The sequence below is a fragment of the Peromyscus maniculatus genome, chromosome 23 (assembly GCF_049852395.1).
Source record: "Peromyscus maniculatus bairdii isolate BWxNUB_F1_BW_parent chromosome 23, HU_Pman_BW_mat_3.1, whole genome shotgun sequence".
Classification (NCBI taxonomy): Eukaryota; Metazoa; Chordata; class Mammalia; order Rodentia; family Cricetidae; genus Peromyscus; species Peromyscus maniculatus.
Window position 1 is genome coordinate 42,377,735 of NC_134874.1, and position 23,273 is coordinate 42,401,007.

The 23,273-nt window shown below is 53.8% G+C and overlaps 2 protein-coding genes across 4 annotated transcripts in view; one reads left to right on the forward strand and one right to left on the reverse strand.

Moving 5' to 3' along the window:
• Positions 1 to 1,171: 1,171 nt before the first annotated feature.
• On the forward strand, positions 1,172 to 22,624 carry Get4 (guided entry of tail-anchored proteins factor 4). Of its 3 annotated transcripts, XR_013047880.1 has the most exons (10): positions 1,172 to 1,554; positions 11,884 to 11,962; positions 12,281 to 12,362; positions 13,011 to 13,160; positions 15,242 to 15,380; positions 16,382 to 16,522; positions 16,600 to 16,675; positions 16,810 to 16,882; positions 18,783 to 19,442; positions 19,521 to 22,624. XR_013047880.1 is itself a non-coding variant. In XM_016009358.3 (9 exons), the coding sequence occupies exons 1-9, from the start codon at positions 1,397 to 1,399 to the stop codon at positions 18,869 to 18,871; spliced, it is 987 nt and encodes a 328-aa protein (XP_015864844.1). In that variant the 5' UTR covers positions 1,172 to 1,396; the 3' UTR covers positions 18,872 to 22,624. The 3 variants fall into 3 exon arrangements, 2 of the variants coding, with proteins under 2 accessions (XP_015864844.1, XP_015864845.1); XM_016009358.3 differs by having other exon boundaries at positions 18,783 to 22,624; XM_016009359.3 differs by having other exon boundaries at positions 1,310 to 1,554; positions 12,284 to 12,362; positions 18,783 to 22,624.
• Adap1 (ArfGAP with dual PH domains 1) overlaps positions 22,078 to 23,273 on the reverse strand; it is a 51,530-nt gene continuing 50,334 nt past the window's right edge. Inside the window, exon 11 of the mRNA XM_076561394.1 lies at positions 22,078 to 23,232. Within this exon, the coding sequence (XP_076417509.1) occupies positions 23,204 to 23,232 (29 nt within the window). The 3' untranslated portion in view covers positions 22,078 to 23,203. The remainder of the gene's footprint in view (positions 23,233 to 23,273) is intronic.

The following is a 23,273-nucleotide window of genomic DNA, read 5'->3' on the forward strand; positions in this document are numbered from 1 at the left end:
TCTGTTATCACAGAAGAGTGAGCATGGATAATCAGAGATCAGGTACTCGAACTTATAATCTTACCATGCTTCCAGCATGCACAAGGGTGTGTGCATAAAATGCCAGTCTAACTGGACTGGGGTGCAGGCATAGTTCCCATGAGAGTAGGGAAGTTGAGGCAGGAGTTCAAGGGCCAACTTAAGTAACTTAGACCATATCTCAAAGTAAAATGAAGGCTGAGTGTGTGGCTCAGTTACTAAGCAAGAATGGAGGCCCTGAATTTGATCCCCAGCACTCAAGACCATATTTTTAAGGTTCTGTGTAGAATTCTGTAAGCGGAGTCTTACAGGATGCTGCCAGATGGTAACTCTGATCTTGTCCTGCATCCCCGCCCCCAAATCATGGCCAGGCATCCTGCTTCAGCCACAGCTGGGTCTGGATCTCCATCACATGTTCTAGCCTGAGCATAATGCCCAGTCCCTGATGCCACTCAAGATGACTGCACTCCCGGGCAGGTGTAAGGCACGTCAAACGTCCTAAAATGTGTCCACGTGCTTAGGGCAATTTCAGGGGCACGCGAATAGCAGCCACCTCATTGGGGCGTCCTCTGGTCCACTTTACTTGCGCGGCCCACGTGGCTGGTAACATTGTGCAGTAACTGCAACCCCCCAACACCCACACACAACCAGCGTGTAGCCTCGCCCGCATGTACAACACACACAAACACACACACACACACCAGTGTGTAGCCCCGCCCGCATGTACAACACACACACACACACCCCAGCGTGTAACCTCGCCCGCATGTACAACACACACACACACACACACACACACACAACCAGCGTGTAGCGTCGCCCGCGTGTACAACACACACATCAGCGTGTAGCCCCGCCCGCATGTACAACACACACACACACCTCAGCGTATTGCCCCGCCCGCTCTCGCTGGTAACATTGTACAGTAACCATTGTACAGTAACCGCAACACCCCAACACACACACACACACCAGCGTGTAGCCCCGCCCTCTTGTACAACACACACACAACCAGCGTGTAGCACCGCCCGCATGTACAACACACACCCCGGCGTGTAGCCCCGCCCGCTCTCGCGTGACTACTAGCACGTTCCTTCCGGGACACATGGCAGCTCGCGGACCCCACCCCCTCCTCTTATTCCCCTCCCATGCTCGCAGGGTCCTTTGCACCCGCCGGGGGCGTAGCTCGCGAGGCTCCGGCGGATCCCGCCAGCCTCCGTGGCTCCGCCCGGATCACGTGCTGGCCCGCGGCGCGCCCGCCCTCGCGAGGCTCCTCTCGGCCACCGTAGAGGGCGTGCGGGTGGCCTCAGGGACGGAAGCCGGGAGGTGCCGCCGACCGCGCCTGCGACAGCGTCAGCTCTGCGCGGAGCGCCGGCCCATGGCGGCGGCGGCGGCGGCGATGGCAGAGCAGGAGGGCGCCCGCAACGGCGCCCGCAACCGCGGTGGCGTCCAGCGCGTGGAGGGCAAGCTGCGTGCCAGCGTCGAGAAGGGCGACTACTACGAGGCGCACCAGATGTACCGGACCCTCTTCTTCAGGTGGGCGCGGGCGGTGGCTTGGCGCCGAGGCCCCGCCTCCGCTGCTGCTCATTGGCCGTGCTGCGGCGCCCCGCATTCTCATTGGCTCGCACGGCTGCCCGTCGTGGGTCGGAGCGGGGGCGGCGGGCTTGGACTACTCGGCAGGGCCTCCTCTTCCCTGCCTGGCTTCCCCCTCCTCCTCCTCCTCCTCCTCTCTCGGCCTCACCTCTCTGGGTTCCTGCCTTCCTCGCTGCGCGGCCCTCTTCCGGTCTTTCCCCTTCCCAGGCATCCTGCCCCAGCCAACTTCTGCGGCCTCCCCTTCCCCGGGCCTCTCTGCTCTCTCCTAGGCCTCCTCCTTCCTTCCAGGCCTCGCTTCCCGCCATTCCTAGCCCACCCTCTTCCTCGTCTGGCCTCCCGTTCCCTGGAGCCTCCCGCTGGTCGTCAGCTCCTGTTCTCAGAGTAGTTTCTCCTGGTCCTCCTCTCAGTGGCCGGTGACCGGAGTGGCACCGCCGGCTTAAGTGTGTTCAGGGGCACACGATGGGCCTGCCCGTGGCCGTCGGCAGCCTTGGTTCCAGGTTCCTGCCTGTGAGCATCTGCCTGCCATCTGATAATCCCCTCTTCGGCCTTCATTCCTCACTGCAGGAGAGCGGCATTCCGGCTCCATGTCCGGGGTGTGGGGTTAGCCTCTGCGCCCCTCAGACCGACTTTTTGTTTTAGTCGCCTTTGTTTGCTTTAGGGCAGTTTTCGGTCTGCAGTAAAATGAGTGGAAAGTGGTTGTATTGTGTCTGCATAGAGGTACAATGCCGGTAACACCTTTTCAGCCATCCATCACTGTCAACGAAGGGTCCCTGTGCACTGTGGGACGCCTCCCACAATCACCCCCTCCAGCTTGCTCCTGGCGTGGTGCGTCCTACGGACTGGGTGAAGCTGCCGTGACAGTGGGTGACACCTTACACAGTGGCCTCACTGCCTTGAAGCCCTGTACATTAGTGCTCACCCTTGTTTACATTTGAGGACAATTTCCACTTCCTCCCCACGTGCCCAGAGTGAGCCTGACAAATAGCCAGGAGGACATAGTAGGAAAGGACATGTGGCCAAGGCCACATGTGGGAGCTGCCAAGCCATCAGAGACCAGCCCTGCAGGATTTTCCCTCCATGACACTGCTCTGTCCAGGGCCTTGGCAGGTGTGGGGTGAGCCCTGGCATCCTTGCTTCCAAAGACTTCCCATTTGCTTTATCTGTGGAGTGGCCTGGATTAGGAGCAGGGGGTTAGTCACTGACTAGCAGCTTAACGAAGACATTAGTCCTCACTACTCGAATTTCACGTTACCTAAAGGGCAGCCTTGTTGGGGAGTTTTCTGTGTACTAAACCAGACACGAGAAATGCAAACCAGTCTGGCTACATCTGGTTCCGGCACATTGTCCTGAGTGTCTTTAACAAAAAACAAACTAATTATATTGGGAAGGCACTTGCTTTATTTTTTAGTTAAAAATCTGTAACCGGTCATGGTGCCCATGCTTTTAGTCACAACACTGATAGGCAGAGGTAGATGAGTCTCTCTCGAGTTCTAGGCCAGCCTGGCCTGCAAAGTGAGTTCGAGAGCAGCCAAGGCCGTTATACAGAGAAACCCTGTCTCAAACAACAACAACGAAGTTATTAAGTTCTACATGTACAAGTGACAAGTGATTGATAAGTAACTGGTTTTAGTTTTTAATATTTTTGTGATACTGGGATGGAACCCAGGATACCTCACAAGCGAGGCAAGGACTCTACCTTTGAGATACACTACAGCCCTTTTTTAAACTTAGAATTTTGAGTGAGTATGCCTTCAACTCTGTAGCCCAGGCAGGCCTAGAATTCTTGATCCTCCATGCTCAGCTTCCTAAGTGTCTCGGACGACAGGCCTATGTCATCAAGCCAACTGAATGGTTAGTTTTTCCTATGTTGATGGTTCACGGGCAGGGGCAGCCATCTGGCCCAAGCAGTTGTTGAATGAACAAACAAAGGAAAAAACACAGCTTTGGATTGCAAGGGTTCCTCATGTAGCAGGCCAATCACTGTCTATACTTCTGCAACAATGGGGGGACACCCTGGTGTCTTACCTTTTTTTTTTTGTTTGGTTTTGGTTTTTGGTTTTTCAGGACAGGCTTTCTCTGTGTAGCCCTGGCTCTCCAGGAACTCGCACGTACATCAGGATTTCCTCGAACTCAGAACTCTGCTTCCAAAGTTCTAGGTGGGATTAAGGGCATGTACTATGAACCTAGAGAGATGGCTCAGTGGTTTAGAGTGCTGGCTGTTCTTCCAGAGGACCTGGGTTTGATTCTCAGCACCACGTGAGTGCTCACAAGTGTCTGTAACTCCAGTTACAGGGGATCCAACTCCCTCACACAGACATACATGTAGGCAAGACATCAATGTACATAAAATAAACAGGTAAATTTTTTAAGGGTGTATGCCACCACCACCAGTACCATTTTTTGATTCATCAACAAAAGTGGATCTCCCAGAATAAACATGTTCTTGTTTTGAACCAACCCTTCTGTGACTGAGGACATTCAATTAATTTAGTCTTATGTGACCAGAAGAGTTCCCTTGGTCAAGGTGAACTAGGGATGATGACGGACAAGTTCTGCCTCTTCATTGTTTGAGGTCACATGTTATCAGCATACAGGGAACCCGCCAACAGTGTGCTCCAGGGACACAGCATTCTACTGTGGCCCAGTACTTGTTACCGAGCTTAATGGACTTCAGCTTCCCTGAACTACTTGAGAATGAGGGAAACTGAGTCACCACTGCTGCCCTGGGGACTCGGGTTCCTGTGGAGTTCCACATAGGCTAAGGGTCATTCCGTGGGGTAGGACTACTAGAGATATCATAATGCTCAAAGGCACTGGTTTTTAAATCTGTGTGTCGTTGCATACACGTTAACATCAGGACAACTTTCAGGAGTCTATTCTCCCCTTGAGGGTCCTGGGGATTGAACTCAGCTAATCCTGCTGAGCTGAGTCATCTCACCTGGTTTTTCAGCTTCTTTGAATAAGTGGTGTTTACATATTTAAAGTGAGTATTTATACTACACAGAGAAACCCTGTCTCAAAAAAATAAAAACAAAGTGAGTATTTGCATAAATCTTTTACTTTGGAAGATGGTGATGCTGAAGATGTTCATGGTCATGACCCCCCCCCCCCCCATTCCCTCTCTTAAGCTAGTATTCCCAGGCAACTTGTCTGTTATTCAGCACAGTTCTTTTTACTTGGTTTTGGGTTCTGTACAGTGGTCAAGGGGCTCTCCATCTATGTGGCTTTCTAGTTCACTCAACAAAGTGTTCTGAGTCTGATCCACATTTATAGCATGTTATGTCCAATGAATGTGTCACAACCCATTATAACCTCACCACTCATATCCCGTGTGGGAGAGGAGGAGCTAGGTAGTCCACAGAGATTGGGCCTTGGTGACCTGAGAGCCCCCTGACATAACTAACCATGGTCCTGTTGTGGCAGACCACCTTGTCTTGTCTCTTGAGATGTCTCCCCGGAGGACGGATGAGTTTTGCAGGCCTGGTTGTTGGTATCTCAGCAAGTTAGGAGCTGTTTGGCTTTCCTGCGACAGCACCACCATGCTGTCCTCCAGGGCCCCGGTGTTGGTTGCTTTGTGTGGGTGAGGAGCCTTTCTAGTTTCAGCCTACCCAGTCCTCCACTACTTTTCACTTCTGTCCTACAAAGTGGTAGTGTGACACTGTTCCTGGGGAGACCTGAACGTCACAGACAGGAAATCACAGACAGTACAGATACCACCAAAGTCCAACTTGGGGAGCCAGCATTGGGTTACTTTCATGAATATGGGTGAGGGTTACTTACAGGAGCAGAAATGATTCAAAGACCGCTGCATCACCAAAGTCCACCCCAGCGTGGGTGACGGTTGACAAAAGGAGACCTGGAGTGCAGTGCACAGCCTGTAGCCAGCTCAACAGGTTGGAGAATTCCCTTTCCAGGTCAGTTGGTCTGAACCTGTTGCTTTCAAGCCGCTGGGCTTGTCCATGAGTTTCTGCACTCCTTGCAGCTTTAACGCTTGGGCCTAGTGAAGCTGGTGGAGCTCGGTCTTCCTGAAGCTATGGAGTTGTTTTGTTCCTGAGTTGGAAAAGCTCCCGGCAGGTTGGAAAGTTTCACCTCCCTTGGATCATCCCAGTGTGTCCCCTGCTTTTGACGTCCTGTGTGTTAAAAGAAACCCTACAGTGTGTGTTAAGCACACCATAGCCTTCTGAGGCCACTAAGTTATGGTTAAAGTGTCCATTGTCCTTGGATCCGTGTGCTGGATGAGCATGTTAGACCAGCGCCTCCCTCCCCCCTTGTGATGTATGCATGTGCATTTGTGTGCTTGTATATCTGGAGGCCAGAGGTTGACCTTGGGTTACCTCATCAGTTGCTTTCAACCGTTTTTTGGGTTTTTGGGTTTTTTGGAGGCAGATTCTGTCATAGAACCTAGCGCTCACTACTGCCGCTGGGCTGACAGGCCAGCAACCCCAGCACTGGGGTCAAGTACACAGAGCCACACCAGGTTTTTGTTTTGTTTTCCTTGTTTTGTCTTTTGCCTTTTTTTTTTTTTTTTAAATAAATGTATTTATTTTGTGGATGGGTATTTTGTCTGCATGAATGTCTGTGTGCCATGTGTGTGCTGGGTGCCTACAGAGACCAGAAGAGGGCACCAGACCTGGAGTTACAGGTGGCTGTAAGCTGACATTTGGTGCTGGTGATCGAACCCAGGTCCTCTGGAAGATCAACTTCCAAGCCATTTTTCCAGCCCCCATATACAGGTGTTATGTGGGGGCTGGAGATGTGAACTCAGGTCAGCACACTTGCTTAGCATGCAGTTAGCCACTGAACCATTTCCCTAGCCTGTGGACCATCTTCTGTCCAGCTCTGATTTTCTCTCTTTAGCCAACACTACATGAATCCTGTAGTCCAGGCTAGTCTCAAATTCTGTATGTAACCAAAGATGATCTTCTGCTCTTCCTGCCTCTGCCCCTCAGTGTCACGATACAGGTATGTACAGCCATACCCAGTTTTCGCAGTGCTGGAGATGGAACCTGGGCCTCCGTGTATGCCAAGCAAGTGTTCCACTGAGCTCTGCCCTCAGACCCCTGCCACCACCACCAAGTGCTGGGATGGCAGGTGTGACTCATGGGCCCCAGCCAGTGAGAGCAGAATCAGCTGGAGTCCTGGCGCAGCCCTTCCTTTGCGGGTTAGAGGAGACAGTGCTGCTGTGAGTCTCCTTGGAGCCTGTGGGATCCGGCCCCTGCCGTGCAAAGCTACCTCTGTGTAGACGGTGGTTTTCAGGGTGCATGGAGCTGAGTGCCAAGGAAGACTGACTACGCTCAGCTGTCCCATGGCCTTGGGACACCCAGCCTGCGTAGTCTCCCAGTGGGGAACACCCACCACCACCCCCCTGCTCCAGGAGTTTTGTGATGAGAATTTTTCTTTTTTCACTGTTGGAACTTTAATCTTTCAAACTTTCACTGACCTGGCAACAGGTGATTTCAGTAAGGCAGGACATGGTCAGTGGGAGGTTCAGATCTTAGGAATTTGGTGTGTCACTGACGGAATACTTTGGTTTCTATGAGTGTTTTTCTTGCTAAGCCTCAGATAGAAGGGCTTGGGAGTCTGGTGTCCTGCACAAGCCACCCAAACCAGTGACTGTCATTAAGAACTGTACCTGTGGTCTCTGTTCATGCAGATAGCAACATGAGGTTGCTTGCCTATGAGTACAGCATTTGCTTTTCTAGAATGCTCTTCTGCAGTACCAGAATTATGTGACCTTCCCTGGGAGGATGTGAATAAACATCTCTTCACCCAGTAGGGCATCAACAGACCAAAGTTAACAGTTTTATCAAGTCTAGCTTAGTGAATCAGTGAGTTTGTTGGGGTTACTTACAGGAGCGTCGTGAGACCCAATAGCACCCCAGTATGGGCGATGACTGTATCCCTGGATTTCCAGCATGGTCTGCAGGCAGCCTAGCTAGTGGAGGCATCTTCTTTATCTGGCAGTTGTTCCTGTTTCTTTCACCTTGTGGGGAGAGCCCATGTGCATCTTTTAAGTTATAGAAACTTCTTGGGACTTGTGATTTTTTTTTTTTTAACTTCTTTTTGTTTGTTTGTTTTTGTTTTTTTTTGTTGTTTGTTTCTTGATTTTCGAGACAGGGTTTCTCTGTGTAACTTTGCGCCTGTCCTGGATCTCATTCTGTAGTCCAGGCTGGCCTCAAACTCACAGAGATCCGCCTGCCTCTGCCTCCCGAGTGCTGCGATTAAAGGCGTGCGCCACCGCCACCGCCACCACCACCACCACCACCGTTTTTCTACTTCTTGAGGTTTGTTCATTCACTTCCTGAGTTTGAAGTGTGCATCTCCCTCCCCCAGGGAATGTTTCAGTTTAGGAAGTAGCTGTAGGGCATGCTACTCTCTACCTCTTTCGGAGTCCTTCTCATCCCTCTTCAGCAGTGCTTGCCGAGGTTCGGGTGACTGTCCTTCATTTGTGGTTGCACGCTGTGCCACAACATTCCATCTGAGTCTCAGCTTGAGCTGGTCTAAGGCTCTACACTACATCTCCCATTGGAAAAGAGAGACTTCCTTCCCTGACCAGTTGAGGGGCTGGCAGCAGTAATCTGTGAGGGAAATAGAAATGTCTCATTTAACAGGCACAATGTAGCCATTTAACAAAGCTGGTAGTCCTCCAGCAGGGTCTGTGACCTTGTTGGCTCTATGACCTTGTTGGCCGTGGACTTTTGCCCGGGCTTACAGTAGCAGGTACGAGTTGCTAAAGGCTGTGACCCAAGCGGAAAGAGGTTGGTGCTCCTGAACAGTTGTGTACTGTTGCACCCAGGGTACATCTTCCCTGCTGCTGGTACTGCAGCCCTCCCGCCCACCCCCACACAGTCCATAGCCTCTCAGGACAGTCGGGAACAGCTGCCCCCACCAGCCTCCGTGCCTGTGGCACTACAAAAGCCTGTGAGTGCGAGAGAACTTTGAGTTGAGTTCTAGCCTCATTCCTCCATGTCCTGCAGCCAAAGCATGTGGTGTCTTTAACAGTCGGGACTTACCATCTGGTTCTAGCGCGTAGCCTTTATGGTTTGTGGGACTCCCTGGCCACCAGCTTAACAGAGATAGATAGTTCACACCTGGCAGTGCAGTTCTCATAACCTTACTGCTTCTGAGAGTGCCTTTCCCGTTCGGGCAGGCTGGCTGTCTCTGTTTAATCTCCTAATTTCTCTATTTCCTGTTCTAGGTGTTTTTACACATCTGTAAGATACTTAAAGGGTCAACGTTCTGTAGTAAACCTTTTTAGAGAGAATGGGCAGATTCTCTGGAGGTGCACAATTACCCATTCCAAATAAGTGTCCATGGTCTTGAGCAGCTAAGAGGACCCTAAAAAAGAGTTGGTAGCAAGCCTGGACCAGCAGGAAAGACCTCGTGGCTTCTGTCAGTTGTTCTGGCACCAGAGAAATGTTGGAGACAATAGGCCAGTGCCATGGTTGGGGGACAGCACCCCATCTGGCCCTCCAGAAGCCACAGGCATTTTCCATGAACCACCTGACGTCGTCCTGGGCTGCTGCCGCCCCAGGACTGCTGTGCGTCTCTGTTCCTGGTGTTCTGTTGGGCAGGTTTACGCTGCTTGCCCTGGCTCAGGCCCAGGAGAGACAGGAACTCCTGGCTTACCTCTGGACCTCTGGTTCTGACAGGCACCCTAACCCTCACCCTACCAGACCACACTGCTGAAAGAGGCCCCAGTCTGAGCAGTCTTTATCCCAGTATGCTTCGCGCTGGAGCAGTAACTGCCCGCTCTGTTGTTACCTGCACTGTTGTAGCATTGATGTCTGCGGACTATGGCTCAGGTTTTAAAGCCTCAAAGGCTCACTACAAGCACTTGACTCTGCTAATATTTTTGTTTTTGTTGTATTTTCCCAGCGATACCGATTCAACACAGATCTTGCCACATTTGCCTTTGAGTGGCCTGGGCACACCCTTTGGTCTTCTTCACTCTTCTTTTTTTCCTTGTGATTGCTTTGCCATTTTCTGAACCTTGTTTACATGTCAGTCTTTCAGATCTGGAGAGCTTCTCCTACCTCATGAAGATCACGTCTCACCATTGGGCTAGAAAAGCCCACCCCAGTCCATGATGCCTGCTCCATCAGCCTCTCTCTTGACTCTTTGTCTGACTTAGTGAAGTGAGCACCAGACAGTAATTCTCTCATGTACAGTAATGCCTGTCTCTCCTCTGCTCTCTGCCAGTCCCTGAAAGTCACGGAGACCTCAGCCAGCAATAACCTAGTGTCCTTTGAGCTTTATGAGCCACTGTACCAGGGCTGATTCCCCTCCTGTCACCTAAGGTTGTGTCACCTAATTCTTGTCTCAAGGGGTGGTGGATGTCACATCCCTAGTTTCTTTGCTTGCACTACACTCAGATTGATCCCGTCAGTCGCTGTGTTCTACAGCCTCAGGGAGTGGTGGCTGTGACAGGCTCTTTGACTATGTTTAAGTCTTTCCTCATCAAGCTCAGTTCAGATGCTAAGTGCTCCGTTGTAGTTTCTTGGCCCGTTTGCTTGTTGAATCATGTACTTTTTCCTTTTGAAGGTTGGACCTATGGGGTCTCTTCTGTGATTTTGACCATGTTCTCTTCCTCCCCAATCTTAATTTCTTCCCGTGGATTTCCAAGTTTTTGGGTCTCACTCTCATCCTCACTTTTCTCTACTTTTCCTGCCAATTACTAGGGGATAATATAGTGGGAAGCATCCTGTGTCTTTTCCTACAACAAAGGCTATGCACCTGATACTGTAGCTTGTTTCCTTATGTGCTACATTCAAGGATTGTGGTAAATTCTCTAGTCCATCAGTGGTTTGGGTAACATCCCCATGATATCCCATATCAAGTACAAGAAGATGGCCACCTAATGATTCTGCCTAGGAATGCTCCACTTTCAGATAGCTTGGCCTTGGTTGCATGTCTTATCACCCATGGCCTGGAGTATGCACTCACCACTCCAACAAGGAGGTGCTCCATTCCATCCCACACGAGGAAAGGAAAACATAATGGGACTGCCTCATAGATATTCCATCCTCACACAGATCACCACCCATGCTGGGCCATGCAACCACTCTTCCTCAACTCATTGGTTCTTATTTGGGTACCAGTTGTATTGTGGGACTCTTCCTGCAGAGACATGAACAAATATCTATTCACTCCAGATAGGTCACTGCCAGCAGACCAAAGAAATGATTGAACCCACATCCCACTTACTGGGCCTTTGAGCTTAGAAGGCTAACAGGGCAATGGATGACTCAAAGGCAGCTGCATCATTGGAATTCCCTGCACAGCTTCTTGCTTGTGGGTGGGTCCATTCTCCCCACCAGTTGTTACTGTTTGTATAACCATGGTGAGAGGCTATGTGAGATTTGTAAGTTTCAGGGGCTGCCTAAGCCTTGTATGTTTACTTCTCCAGGGCTAAGGAGCTCCCTCCAGGGGGAATTATTACACTTTGGAAGAAATATCTACACAACAGTCAAGTTATCTGCTTGGCTGGTGATGGGACCCCAGAGTGCATGGTGGTGCTATGGGGCCACTGCCTTCTAATGGTGCTGACAAGGCTCAAGGGTGGTCAGTGACAGGAGACTTCCGTCTTGCAATGTTGGCTTTCATATGCTGCCTTTACTGTCAGTGCAGCCGCAAGGTGTTTGGGGACCTGTGCCCTACTGAGGATATCGGGGTGGCCCTGGTTGTGGAATACCCTGTAACTGGTTGGATACAGCCCTAAGAGGAGCCATCCGTTCTGGTGATGTCCCATCATACCCCCAGGCTTGATTTGAGTGTTGCCTGCATTAGTAATGCTTTTGTATAGTCATCTTAAACTCCAGCTTTGCCCATGGGACCTCGGCCGTGTTCTTGGGTGATGGTGGAGCACTCGTCACACCTGCTGAGTATAAGGGTTAAGGCATCCACTGTTGAGCAGGTGGTGTGGAGGGTGGTGATGGAAGTTGGGCCTAGGCAGAGTTGCTGCAGTTGCTGTTGTCGTCATCCCCAGGGATCTATCCCCAGTTGTCCCCACATGCAGACCAGTCCTTCTGTTTGGGGTAGACAGTGCCCATCTCCCCTGCCCCATCATGGAAGTTCCATCTTAGTCTGCTCTGGCTTCTCCTTGGGTTACTTGTTGGGCCTAAGTTTAATAAGTTACCTCGGCATTTGTAGCCACCCCAGGCATGGCTAGCCAGCACATAGAAAGCAAGCACCCCTTGTAGGCATCTGCATGGCGCATGGCTGGGCTTCCCACTCACTCATGGTTGGATTTCCCTTCTTCCCTATCTGCAGATACATGTCCCAAAGCAAGCATGCAGAGGCCCGGGAGCTCATGTACTCAGGAGCGTTGCTGTTCTTCAGTCATGGCCAGGTAAGCACTGCCGAGATGAGGAAAGGCCGGAGGGGCGGGGCGGGGTGGGGTGCATTGAACTATCCTGGGTCTGGCCACCAATGACAGAGGGTCTTAGTCTCCAAGGAGACTGGGGAGTCTTTGTGGTTGGAGCTCCGGCTGGCTTCTGTAAGGTTGCCACTTGCCAGCGACCCGGCTGCATTGCTCATTGGCAGTGTCCTAGCTATGTGTCCTCAGGCTGCCGTCTGCAGAGCCCACAGCCACCCGCTTTACCTCGGCCCTTCCGAAGGCCTGGGGGCCTGTTGTTAACCGCGCTTTTGTATGTTGGTTGTTCTACAGCAGAACAGTGCGGCTGACCTGTCCATGCTGGTCCTCGAATCCTTGGAGAAGGCAGAGGTGGACGTAGCTGATGAGTTGTTGGGTGAGGACTCCACATGCATGGTGTACTGTGCAGTAGCCTGTCAACATGGGCTTCTGGAACTGATCTCCTCCACAGTCCCTTCACCACCTCCAATCCCACTTGGTGGGGGACAGGGGTGGGTCTCTGACTCCAGGACTGATTTTTGTCATGGGATGGTCACACTTGCCATGCCCTGGGCACACACTACAGACCTCTTGGCAGCAACTAATCCCACCGAGCCAGCATGTGGCTGCTAGAGCCCTTTCTGCAAACTGCTCTGTGGCCTCCCCTGCTCTTACAGAGGAGGAAGCTGCTCTCATCTGGAGCCTTCCTGCTGGTCCTTGCTCCCACAAAACTGCCTCTCAGCATGGCCCACTCACATCAACATAGTCAGAAGGGCAGTGGGCAAGCCAGCCCGGGGAGGCCCCAGACCTGGGCAGTGCATGCGGGACACCCAGCAGCACTCGACTGACCGGCTTCTGGGCATTCTGTTGAAGTTGTATAATGGGAGGGTAGTTGGGGAGAGCTGAGACAGGGTCTGACTCTTACAGCCCAGGCTGGTCTGACACATACAGTACTTCTCCAGCCTCTTCACAGAGTGCTGGGCTTTTGTTGACCTGTGACACCTAATATGTGCCTTTGGTAAGGGTCTGATTGTGTCATTTGCAGAAAATCTGGCTAAAGTGTTCAGCTTGATGGATCCAAACTCTCCTGAGCGAGTAGCTTTTGTGTCCAGAGCCCTGAAGTGGTCCAGTGGAGGGTCTGGGAAACTGGGCCATCCTCGGCTCCACCAGTTGCTGGCCCTAACGCTGTGGAAAGGTAGGCATGGGATCTCTTCTAGCCAGCAGCCGAATCCTCTGTGTACCTGCGTGCTGAGAAGTTGGAGAGGCCATGGGGAAGAACATCAGCCTGTCTTTCAACTAGCTAAGTCCAGTGTTTCTGCTTTGGTAGTAGACTGACCCAGATGGAGCCTCCACAGCTCATAAGGGACCCCTGGGGAGTGGTGCTGTGTCCTTTCCAGTTTCTGTCCTGATTCTCCCACTGGTCGCATGCTCCTCTTCCAACAACCTCTCACTCTCCTCCTTCCTCAGTAAACCTCCACACTCCATCCCTTTGGCGGCTCCCTGCCCTGTAGTTCTCTTAATATTTATCTCAGTTTTGGGGTGAGCATCTCTTAGATATTTGGTCATGGGGTGGATTGCAGGTGTGCCTGGTCTTGGCTCTTGAGTTGGCTTGGGCACAAGACACATGCTTGTTGAATGTCTGCTGGGCCCTGAACAGTTCCTACCCCAGTGGCATTTCTGGGGAAGCTGGTGTGGAGCTGTACCCTGTGAGGGTGGCATTCTTGCTACAGCTCTCCTAATGGGTGGGCTGGGCCTAATGGAGCTTGGGTGAGACGAGGTGATGCCTAGAAGTGCACAGTGACCTGTGGCACACACCTTCCTTTGTGCTTTGAGAATTCTAAAGGTCTGAGCCAGAGGTAATGTCATTCAAAGTTGAGTATAGACTAGTTCTGTGAGCAAGACCTGCTACCACGCCCCCTGTAGCCATGACAATCACAGGATGAACTTGATCAAGTTCTTTGAGTCCAGCAGGTGTCCACCCAGAGGTGCACCTGCCCCCCATAGCAAATGTGCTGAGGCAGACTTCCATACATCCTGGGGGCTTATGGGGTTCCTCTTCCCTCCCTCCTGGGCACTCGGCACTCCACCTTCACTGCAGAGCTACAGGGAGAACTATCAGGAGCTTCACGGAAACTCAGAGGAAACCCCTAACCCCCAGAGCTCAGGAGTGTCGTTCCTCCGTATGCTACTGTGTGCCTCAGAGCTCTGCCTTCCTCTTGAGGGCTGTTCCATCCTCCAGCTGAGAGCAAGCTGCCTGTCACTGGAAATGTCCAGTCTGCATTTGTGATGGTGCTGCCAGCAGGGACTTTTAGATCCACTCAGCAGCAGTGTCTGAGACAGGTTATAGTGGCTGTGTCCTCGGGGACGGGTGAGGTACTGAGCCTAGGCCACATCCATTCTAGCTACCGTGACTACCTGGAGAAGGGGGTTTCCAAGTACTTGCTCCAAGATTAAGTAGCCCAGGGTTGGGTACCATTCACTTCCCAGAGTGCCCTGTCCCACTCGGTGAGACAGAAGCAGGCTGTGAATGAGGGTCTGTCCTAATTACTTTACATGTGCACGTGCGCTCGCTCTCGCTCTCGCTCTCTCTGTTTCTCTCTCTCTCTCTCTCTCTCTCTCTCTCTCTCTCTCTCTCTCTCTCTCTCTCTCTCTCTCTCTGACACCCCAAAGCCCTGGGCAGAAAAGCTCTTTGTGTGGGGGTCAGGGGCTGGGGACCTGAGTTGTTGGTATTGGGGGGCACCTTTCCTCCTCCTGCTGTCAGGGCTCCAGGAAGAGAAGGAATCCCAGGTTCCTACTTGATCTTACTCAGGATTCCCAGCATGCTCTCCTGTTAGGCTTTGGGCTAAAATGCTAGGCAGGTTTCTGCCTTTAAACATAACAGGCACTGATGATCTTCACTGTGTGCAAAGGAGCTTCCTCAGCCAGGACCTTCTGGGTGGTTAGAAGAGCAGAAGAAGTAACTTGCTGTGGACTCAACTCACACGCACACAAGGGTTGGGAAGACACAGCAGTTTCACACATGTAGAACAGGGAGAAGGGGGCTGGGTGACCGTGCCCACTGAGCTGTTTGGTGTTGGTTCTCTGGGCACAAGGAGGCTGGTGACAGGCAGGTGTGAGCAGCCGTGCAGACAGACAGCTCGCTCCAGGGTTCCTGTCCTAGCACAGGCAGCAGGTGTGCCCAGGTGTGCAAATGGGTTGGAGCAGGGGAGGAAGCGTGGGTGGCTCTGTGCCCTCCATGCTCACACATGCCCAGCTGCAGATTCTTTCCCTTCACAGAGCAAAACTACTGTGAGTCTCGGTATCATTTCCTGCACTCCACTGACGGCGAGGGCTGCGCCAACATGCTGGTTGAGTACTCCACTGCCCGAGGCTTCAGAAGTGAGGTGGACATGTTCGTGGCCCAGGCTGTGCTGCAGTAAGTGCTCCTGAGGACTTTGTGGGGCCTTTGTGCAGCTCCCAGCCTGGAGTGGAGACAGCCCTGAGCAGACCGCCTTGTCCTTAGACTGCTCCATGCTTGAGGGAGAGCCTCGGGCTCAAGGCTGTCTTTTCAGCTCACACGGTGTCTGCTGCTGCACTCTGCGGCCTGCCCTGCGGCTGTGTTTGCCCATCCTCGCTGGAGGAGCGAGGCGCAGCTCCGCTGGTGGACGGTTCGTCCTCACCTGCCTGAATCAGGAGGGCACCGCCCCTGGGTTTGTTTTGATTTTAAATGACATTTTTATTATTTACCTAGTATATGCAGAGAGCGGAGGTGCAGGGCACACGCGCTGTGGTGGGCGTGTGTAAAGATGAGAGTACAACTTGTTGGAGTCCTCTCCCTCCGCCATATTGGCCTTAAGGTTGAGTGCATCCTCGGGCTTGATGGCCAGCGCCTTACCTTTTGGCCCCCCTTCCTAGGGGACAGTGCTCTCCTGTGGTCATCCACGAAAATGCCTTGCTGTGTGGATGGTGGCAGGAGGGTCTTCTGTGGGGACTCAGCACTTTATCTCCCTTTGGGGCAAGTTCTCACTGTAAAGCCCAGGCTGACCTCAGACCTGGACCAGTTGTCCTGCTTCAGCCTTCCGGGTGCTGGGACTGCAGGCATATGCCACCACAGCCAGCTGTGATGTTTGCACGGGATTGTGTAACGTCTCCAGCCCGCCAGCCTGGCTCTGGGCGTGGACTGCAGCTGTTGTCCCCCACTGAAGTACTGCAGACTGCTAGGGTGACGTCCTGGGCAGAGGCCAAGCCTGCCTAAAGCGCAGCCCAGACGGCACCAGGGTCAGTTTCCTGCTCAGCCCCCTGCACCATGTGCTCCTATGACAGATGCAGGCAGGGGTGGAGAAAGCAGAGGCCATGGCTGAGGAGTGCGTGCCCGCCTCGCCCCCATCTCCTAGCTCTGCCTATGGGATTTCACTCATTGGATCTTCTCACGTGCAGGTTTCTCTGTTTGAAAAACAAGAACAGTGCCCTGGTGGTCTTTACAACGTACACACAGAAGCACCCGTCCATCGAGGATGGGCCACCCTTCGTTCAACCCCTGCTCAATTTCATCTGGTTTCTGCTGCTGGCTGTGGACGGGTGAGTGAGCTGGGTGCTGGGTGTGTGTCTGTGGGGTCACGGGTCTCACTGGGAGTCATCCTTGGTTCTTACTGCAGCGGCAAGCTGGCTGTGTTCACAGTGCTGTGCGAGCAGTATCAGCCGTCCCTGCGGAGGGACCCCATGTACAACGAGGTGAGGCTCTTGCCCTTGGCTGAGGCTCCCCACCTGGGCCGCAGCCTAGAGGAGGGAGCAGAGCGGGCAGCCCCAGCTGGGCCCTGTGGCTGGACACTGTTCACCTGCTGACCCCACTGCCCTGCTTCTTGCAGTACCTCGACAGGATTGGACAGCTCTTCTTCGGTGTGCCGCCAAAGCAGACATCCTCCTATGGAGGCTTGCTAGGTGAGCCATGTGGTCTGGTCCGGGACAGGTGGCTCCCCTCGGTCCTTTCTGCCATGAGTCCAGGCTGTCTGCATGGACACAGGTTTCTAACCTGCTGTCGAAGTCTGTGACTCTACAGCTCAGGTTGTCCACTGGGCACCACTTGATGGATCTGAACTCCAGATATGAGCAACCCCACCAAGGCAGGGCCAGTGCAGTGCAGTCCTCTGTGCATTTGAAGTGTCCGATTTTCTTTCCTTCTTCTGGTGCTAGAGACTCAGGGAGGTCCTTGAACACACTAGACAAGTTTTTACCACTGACCTGCATCCCCTCCCCAGCCCTTCTAAGTTCATGTTTTATTTTATTTTCTTAAAGATTTATTTATTTATTATGGATACAGTATTCTGTCTGCATATATGCTTGCAGGCCAGAAGAGGGCACCAGATCTCATTATAGAAGGTTGTGAGCCACCATATGGTTGCTGGGAACTGAACTCAGGACCTCTGGAAGAACAGTCGGTGCTCTTAACCTCTGAGCCATCTCTCTAGCCCCTAAGTACATGTTTTAAGTAGTAAATCCCCCTTCAGTGTTCAGAATTCTGTCTCCTGCTGGCAGGGACTCTGCAGGCACCGTGCATGGCGTGAGCTATACTGTGCCATTACCTGCTGGAGTGTGGCCTCCGTGCCTGTGCTGTGAAGACACACTCTGTGTTGTGGAAGGGGGTACAGCTGGGTTCACGAGGCTTTCTAGGCGCTGGCTATGCCTTAGTGACTTGGTGTAGACTATGACAGTGTTTCTCTAGTTTATTGTTGTTGATGGTTTGTTTTTTGAAACAGGGTCTCATTATATAGTTCTGGCTGGCCTGGAATTTGCTATGTAGATCAGGCTGGCCTTGAACTCAGAGATCTTATAGCCTTAGCCTCCTGGGTGCCTAGCTATTGTTGGTGTTGGTTTGTTTGTAACAAGGTCACTACTACCTGTAACTTGTGTTAGCTTCAAACTCAATTTGATCCTCCTGCCTCAGCCTCTTAAGTGCTAAGAGCATGGTCTGAGCCTACATACCTAGTTTCTCTTAAGATGTTTGTCTCTCGAGCCTGTGGCCTGTGGAGTGTATGAGCTGTCTCCAGCAGTCTCCAGCAGAGCACTGCTTTCTCCTGTCTGAGCAGCCAGCTCTCAGGGATTGGCACTGCGGAAGCTTGGGCACATATCCCAGTGTGGAGTAGTGGCAGTCCAGGGTCGTTAGGATGTATGCTTGCTTGTCCCACAGAGTTTTAGAGCCAGCAGTTTCCCTTTGCCCCAGAAATGCTACCAGGGTCCCCAAGGGGGCCACAGGGAAGTGCAGGCAGAGGAGCATCTGCTTCCTCACAGCCAGGCATCCTGGCAGAACACTCCCTGTCTCTGCCACTCTCAGGGACAGAGGACTCCTCAGGGTTGGCAGATACATGGTCAGTGTAAGTCCTGTGCGTTTGAGATGTGCACACAGGAAGTGGCTGTGAGTGGCTCAGATGTGACCTTGAGGCTCTGGTCCGCATGCTGTGCATATTTCTCTGGTAGCCGTGGGCCTTGGGCTGCTTCCTGAAGACTAGATTCCCCGGCTGGTGGAGGCTTGGGGTCTGTCCTGCCCTGTCACTAGTCATCAGGGACATTGCTAGTGTGGCTTCCAAGAGCTGTAGCCAGCCGGGCCTCTGGACTCTGTTTTTCCTGCAAAGCATGGCGACCTGGGCATCAAACTCCTCTAGGAAGGTGGGGCTTTCGGAGCAGCACTGTCTCTGGGCATTGACGACATGTGGCTGGGTGTGTCTTCGTCTAGGCAACCCACTTGAACATGGTGACCTGGGCAGTGGGCTCCCTGGGGAGGTCGGGCTTCCAGGGTAGCATTGCCTCTGTGCATTAACCATCCCTGGCCGGTATCTCCCTCTAGGGAACCTGCTGAGCAGCCTCATGGGCTCCTCAGAGCAGGAGGAGGGGGAAGAGAGCCAGGATGACAGCAGCCCCATCGAGCTGGACTGAAGCTGCCTGGCCAGCGTGGAGATGCCCATGGCCGGCACCGCTGGGACGGATTCAGTGCCAGGCTGGGCACAAGGCCCCTTACCAGTGGGCTCCTGCTCTGCGGCTGGTGGTGCCACATGTGCAGAGTCTGTCCCTATTTATGTATGGTGGCTGAGGGCTGTGTGGCCAGGACCAAGAGCAAGGCCCGGCTCCTGCTGGCCAACCGTGTTCCTTCAGATCACCCACAATAAAGCGCAGGCCTTGCTGCAGCACCCCGCTGCCGTCCTTGTCTCTGGTTCCTTGGGGAGGGCTGCAGGTTGACAGGCAGCCTGGCGGCAGCGACTGGTATCCCTTCTCCTGTGTCCAGTGCAGCCATGGCCTGCCAGAGGAGTGATGACCACTGCTGTAAGCCAGGCAGGATCCTGAGTCCTGCGGATAAGATTGGGTTCCTTGTTTGTTTGAATTTTGTTTGGACACAGAGTCTTTTTGCAATCATGGTGAGCTTCCCAGGGACAGAGCACATGTGCTGTGGTGGCCAGGTTCCTCGGAGGTCACAAGCAGCTGGCCAGAGCAATGTCCTGTGGTCTGTAGGGCTGTGGCCCTGCTGTAGTCTGTGGGCTTGTCCGTTCAGGCTGCGGCCCTGCTGTAGCCTGTGGGCTTGTCCGTTCAGGCTGTGGCCCTGCTGTAGCCTGTGGGCTTGTCCGTTCAGGCTGCAGCCCTGCTGGTCCCACGAGCCCCACACTGCTGCTCCGGAAATGTTTTTAAAGGGTGCCGTAGATTTTCATGTCCTTCATGTTGCAGTATTTATTTTTACTGGGTGAGGGATTTTTTCAACCTAATGTTTTAGGACTTAACCAAATAACCAGTCCAGAAATGAGCAACCCCATCCATTACTACAGATAATATCCACGCTACCAGTCTGATTATAAAGGGAGACACTTTATTTTTTCACAATTAAAATAGAGTTGTAGATTAATACACCTCTATCTTGCATGGGAAGGAGGGAAATATGCGTTATTTACTGTAAAAAAAAAATGGAATTTAAAGGAAGGCTTGTGTCACCTGTTGACTATAAATAAATCCTTTCTACTGGGCTTTGCAGTAGTCCTTTCTGGGTGAGCTCTGGGCCGGGCACGGGGCTGGCTTTGGACTGGGCATTCAGCCTCCACCTATGGGTGCAGAGGCCTTGGGCAGGGTGGGAGCGGCTGTGTCCAGGCCGGACCTGCAAAGTTCGGGAGGAAGCACATGCTGTGCTGTCTGTACCACTGCCCTGGGCATCCAGGCTGCTGTGGCCACCAGAGCGGCCAGGGTCAGGGTCAGCAGGGTCCAAATTCACTGGCTGGGATTTAGAAATGACACCACCTCCACCGTGATGTGTCTCTCGGCCTCAGGGAGCAAGAGGGGTAATTGGTGCATGGAGGGCTCAGTGCGGGGGTGACAGACATGGGGGGGGGGGCAGAAAGGTGGGATATAGTTGGGCATAGGCCCGGGAGGGAAGCCATAGCCTGCTGGGCACAGGCCAGAGCTGCTTCCGTTCAGCTGTGGCACTTGCTTCAGGATCATGAATTGGAGTCCATGTCATTGGTGAATTTTGGAACAGAACAGAATTCACATTTTGTGTGTGTGTAAGGTTGGCTAGGATTAACCCTAGCTGAGTACAGAGGAAAGCGGAACCGTGAGACATGCATGAGACCCTCCCCACACAGTGCCTCTCACACACGCACATGGTGCTCCTCTCACCCCCTTACACACAGTTCTCTTCACCTCTTACACACACAGTGCTCCCCATACACACACCCCAGTGCCCCTTACACAGTGCTCCTCCCCCACACACCAGTGCCCCTTATACACTCACGCCCCACGGTGCTCCTCCCACACACACCAGTGCCCCTTATACACTCACGCCCCACGGTGCTCCTCCCCCACACACCAGTGCCCCTTATACACTCACGCCCCACGGTGCTCCTCCCACACACACCAGTGCTCCTTACACACTCACGCCCCACGGTGCTCCTCCCACACAGACCAGTGCTCCTTACACACTCACGCCCCACTGTGCTCCTCCCACACACACCAGTGCCCCTTATACACTCACGCCCCATGGTGCTCCTCCCACACACACCAGTGCCCCTTATACACTCACGCCCCACGGTGCTCCTCCCACACACACCAGTGCCCCTTGCCCACACATACAGTGCTCCTCACACCCCAAAGTATCTGCAACACACAGTGTCCCTTCTCCGTGCACCCATTCCTCAGGATTTCATGGCACAGTTCACTGTGCCAGATGCACGCCCGTCGCTGTCAGCAGGTGAGGCCTCCTCCTCTTAGCCCTCCCTCGCACAGACCGGGTCCTGGCTCTGCTCTCACCCCTTGCTGAAGGTGCCCAAGGACACAGCCCTGCTCTTGAGTTGCCCGTCTCCCATCTAGTGAACTTGGACGAATGCCGAGGTGCTCAGTGTTGCCAGTGTACACTCGTGTCTACATGCAGAAGTCTCTGGAACAGGCCCACCAGTGAGGTGACACTGGCGAACCTGTTGGTTCTGGAGGGGGGAAGGGAGGGGACCCTGGAATGTCATCACTAGCCCAGCGGCTATGGGGACCCTGACTAGCTTCCTGCCTCCCCAGGGCCTTAGCCGTGGGAGAAGGGCTTGGGTCATAGCTGGGTGGCAGAGTGCCTGCCTAATAGGTTCAGGAGCCCCAGGCTCCTAGTCCGGTGCCACGTGCAAACACAGTTTCAGTGGGAGCACAGGCGAGGGCTGAGGACGGCCAGCTGGAAACGGGTACACACCTGGCCTAAGCACTCCAGACTTGACCAAGGCTGAGCAGGAGCTGGGTGTCCAGGCACTTGCCAGGGGTGTGCGCCCTAGGCTCTGTCACAGGCCATAAAGGCTAGGAGGTGTGGGCAGCAGTGGCCTAGGAGGGATCTCAGTGCATAGGCTGTGGTAGGGGAGCCCAAGGGCCCTGCTGGGGTTGGACCTTCCTGGGGTTGCAGCACACACGCGCACACACACACACACACACACACACACACACACACACACACACACACTCTGCATAGTGGCTGGGAAGTAACAGGACACAGATTGCAGTCAGGCCATCTCTGTCTCAGGCCTGCCAAGGAAGTGACATGGTTCTCTCATGTCCCTTACTGCCCAACGGGAGGCTGCCAGGGCCAGGGGGTTGCCAGCCCTCTCACCCCACTTTAGCCACCAATACACAGAAGGGACCACGCCAGAGCCACACTTTATTCCAGGGGACACGACACAGGGCAGCAGCAGCCCCACTAAGGACCCCTCCCCCAGCTCCCTGGGGCGCAGCTTTGACGAGGACCAGATCGCTCACAGATGTATCCCCCTCTAATGCTCCCCAGCTGTCCAGCGGCCAGGACCTGCCCTTTGGGGGCCCCATAGAAGGGAGCCCGGCTGATGGGGTGGCCAGAGGGCAGCGAGGGCAATAAATACAGGTGGTTTTAACTACTGGCCTGCCAGCAGCGATCAGGGCTGGGGGCAGCCGCTCCTGCCCGTGGCCACCTCTTGGGGTGGGTCGTCATTCGAGGGCCGGGGCACAGGTTACAGAGCGGGGACAGCACCGAACTGGGCACTGACGCCCAAAGCAGATGGGGACCTCCCTGGCTCCCAAGGAAGCCGCTGCTGGGCTCCATGCACAGCACCCTGCAGGCTCCCTCCGGGCTGCTCCAGCCAGCTGGCCAAGGGCACTGGGCGCTCCGAGCAGGTGGGCCCCGGGCCTGTGCACACAGTTCTCTTGGGGGGGGGGACTACTCCCAGGCAAAACACCCCCAGTGCCCTAGCTGGGTCAGTCGTAGGGGAAGGAGAGCTGACCCCTGACCTTTGATCCCTGACTGACACACAGCAGTGCTCAATAAATACTTGTTGAGGTGGGGGAGGGAAGGGGAGGCATGCGGCATGTCCCAGAGTGAGTCCCCAGCAGCCAGGCCAGCCCGCTGCCACAGCTGTCCACGGCTGTCCACAGCAGCCCAGCACCAAGTCCTGCCCTGAGGCCAAGATCCCCGCAGGCCAGGAGAGTTAGTAGGGGCCTGCTCAAGTAGGGAGGCGGGGCTTCCAGCAGCAGGAAGGGGGTGGGTCAGCTGGGCGTGGCTAGGAGCAGCATGGCAGGGCCAGGGGCAGGTGAGGCCCAGAGTCAAGTCTGCCTTCAACTTGACTGAGGTTCGGAAGAAATGCCTGTCCAACGGGCTTGCCTGAGCCCCACCTGGCCATGCCTGGGCTGCACCAAGGAGCAGGGTGTGGGCCAGGAGGCTGGGCTCCCCCACTGTCCAGTGCCGCCTGTCCAGCCGCGTGAATGCAGAATCCTGGGGCCTCCGGACTCTCTTCCTTAGGGTTTATGCTTGAAGTGGGCTTCCACTAGAAACAGGAATGGTCCAGCCTTGGGAGCTGCCCGTTCG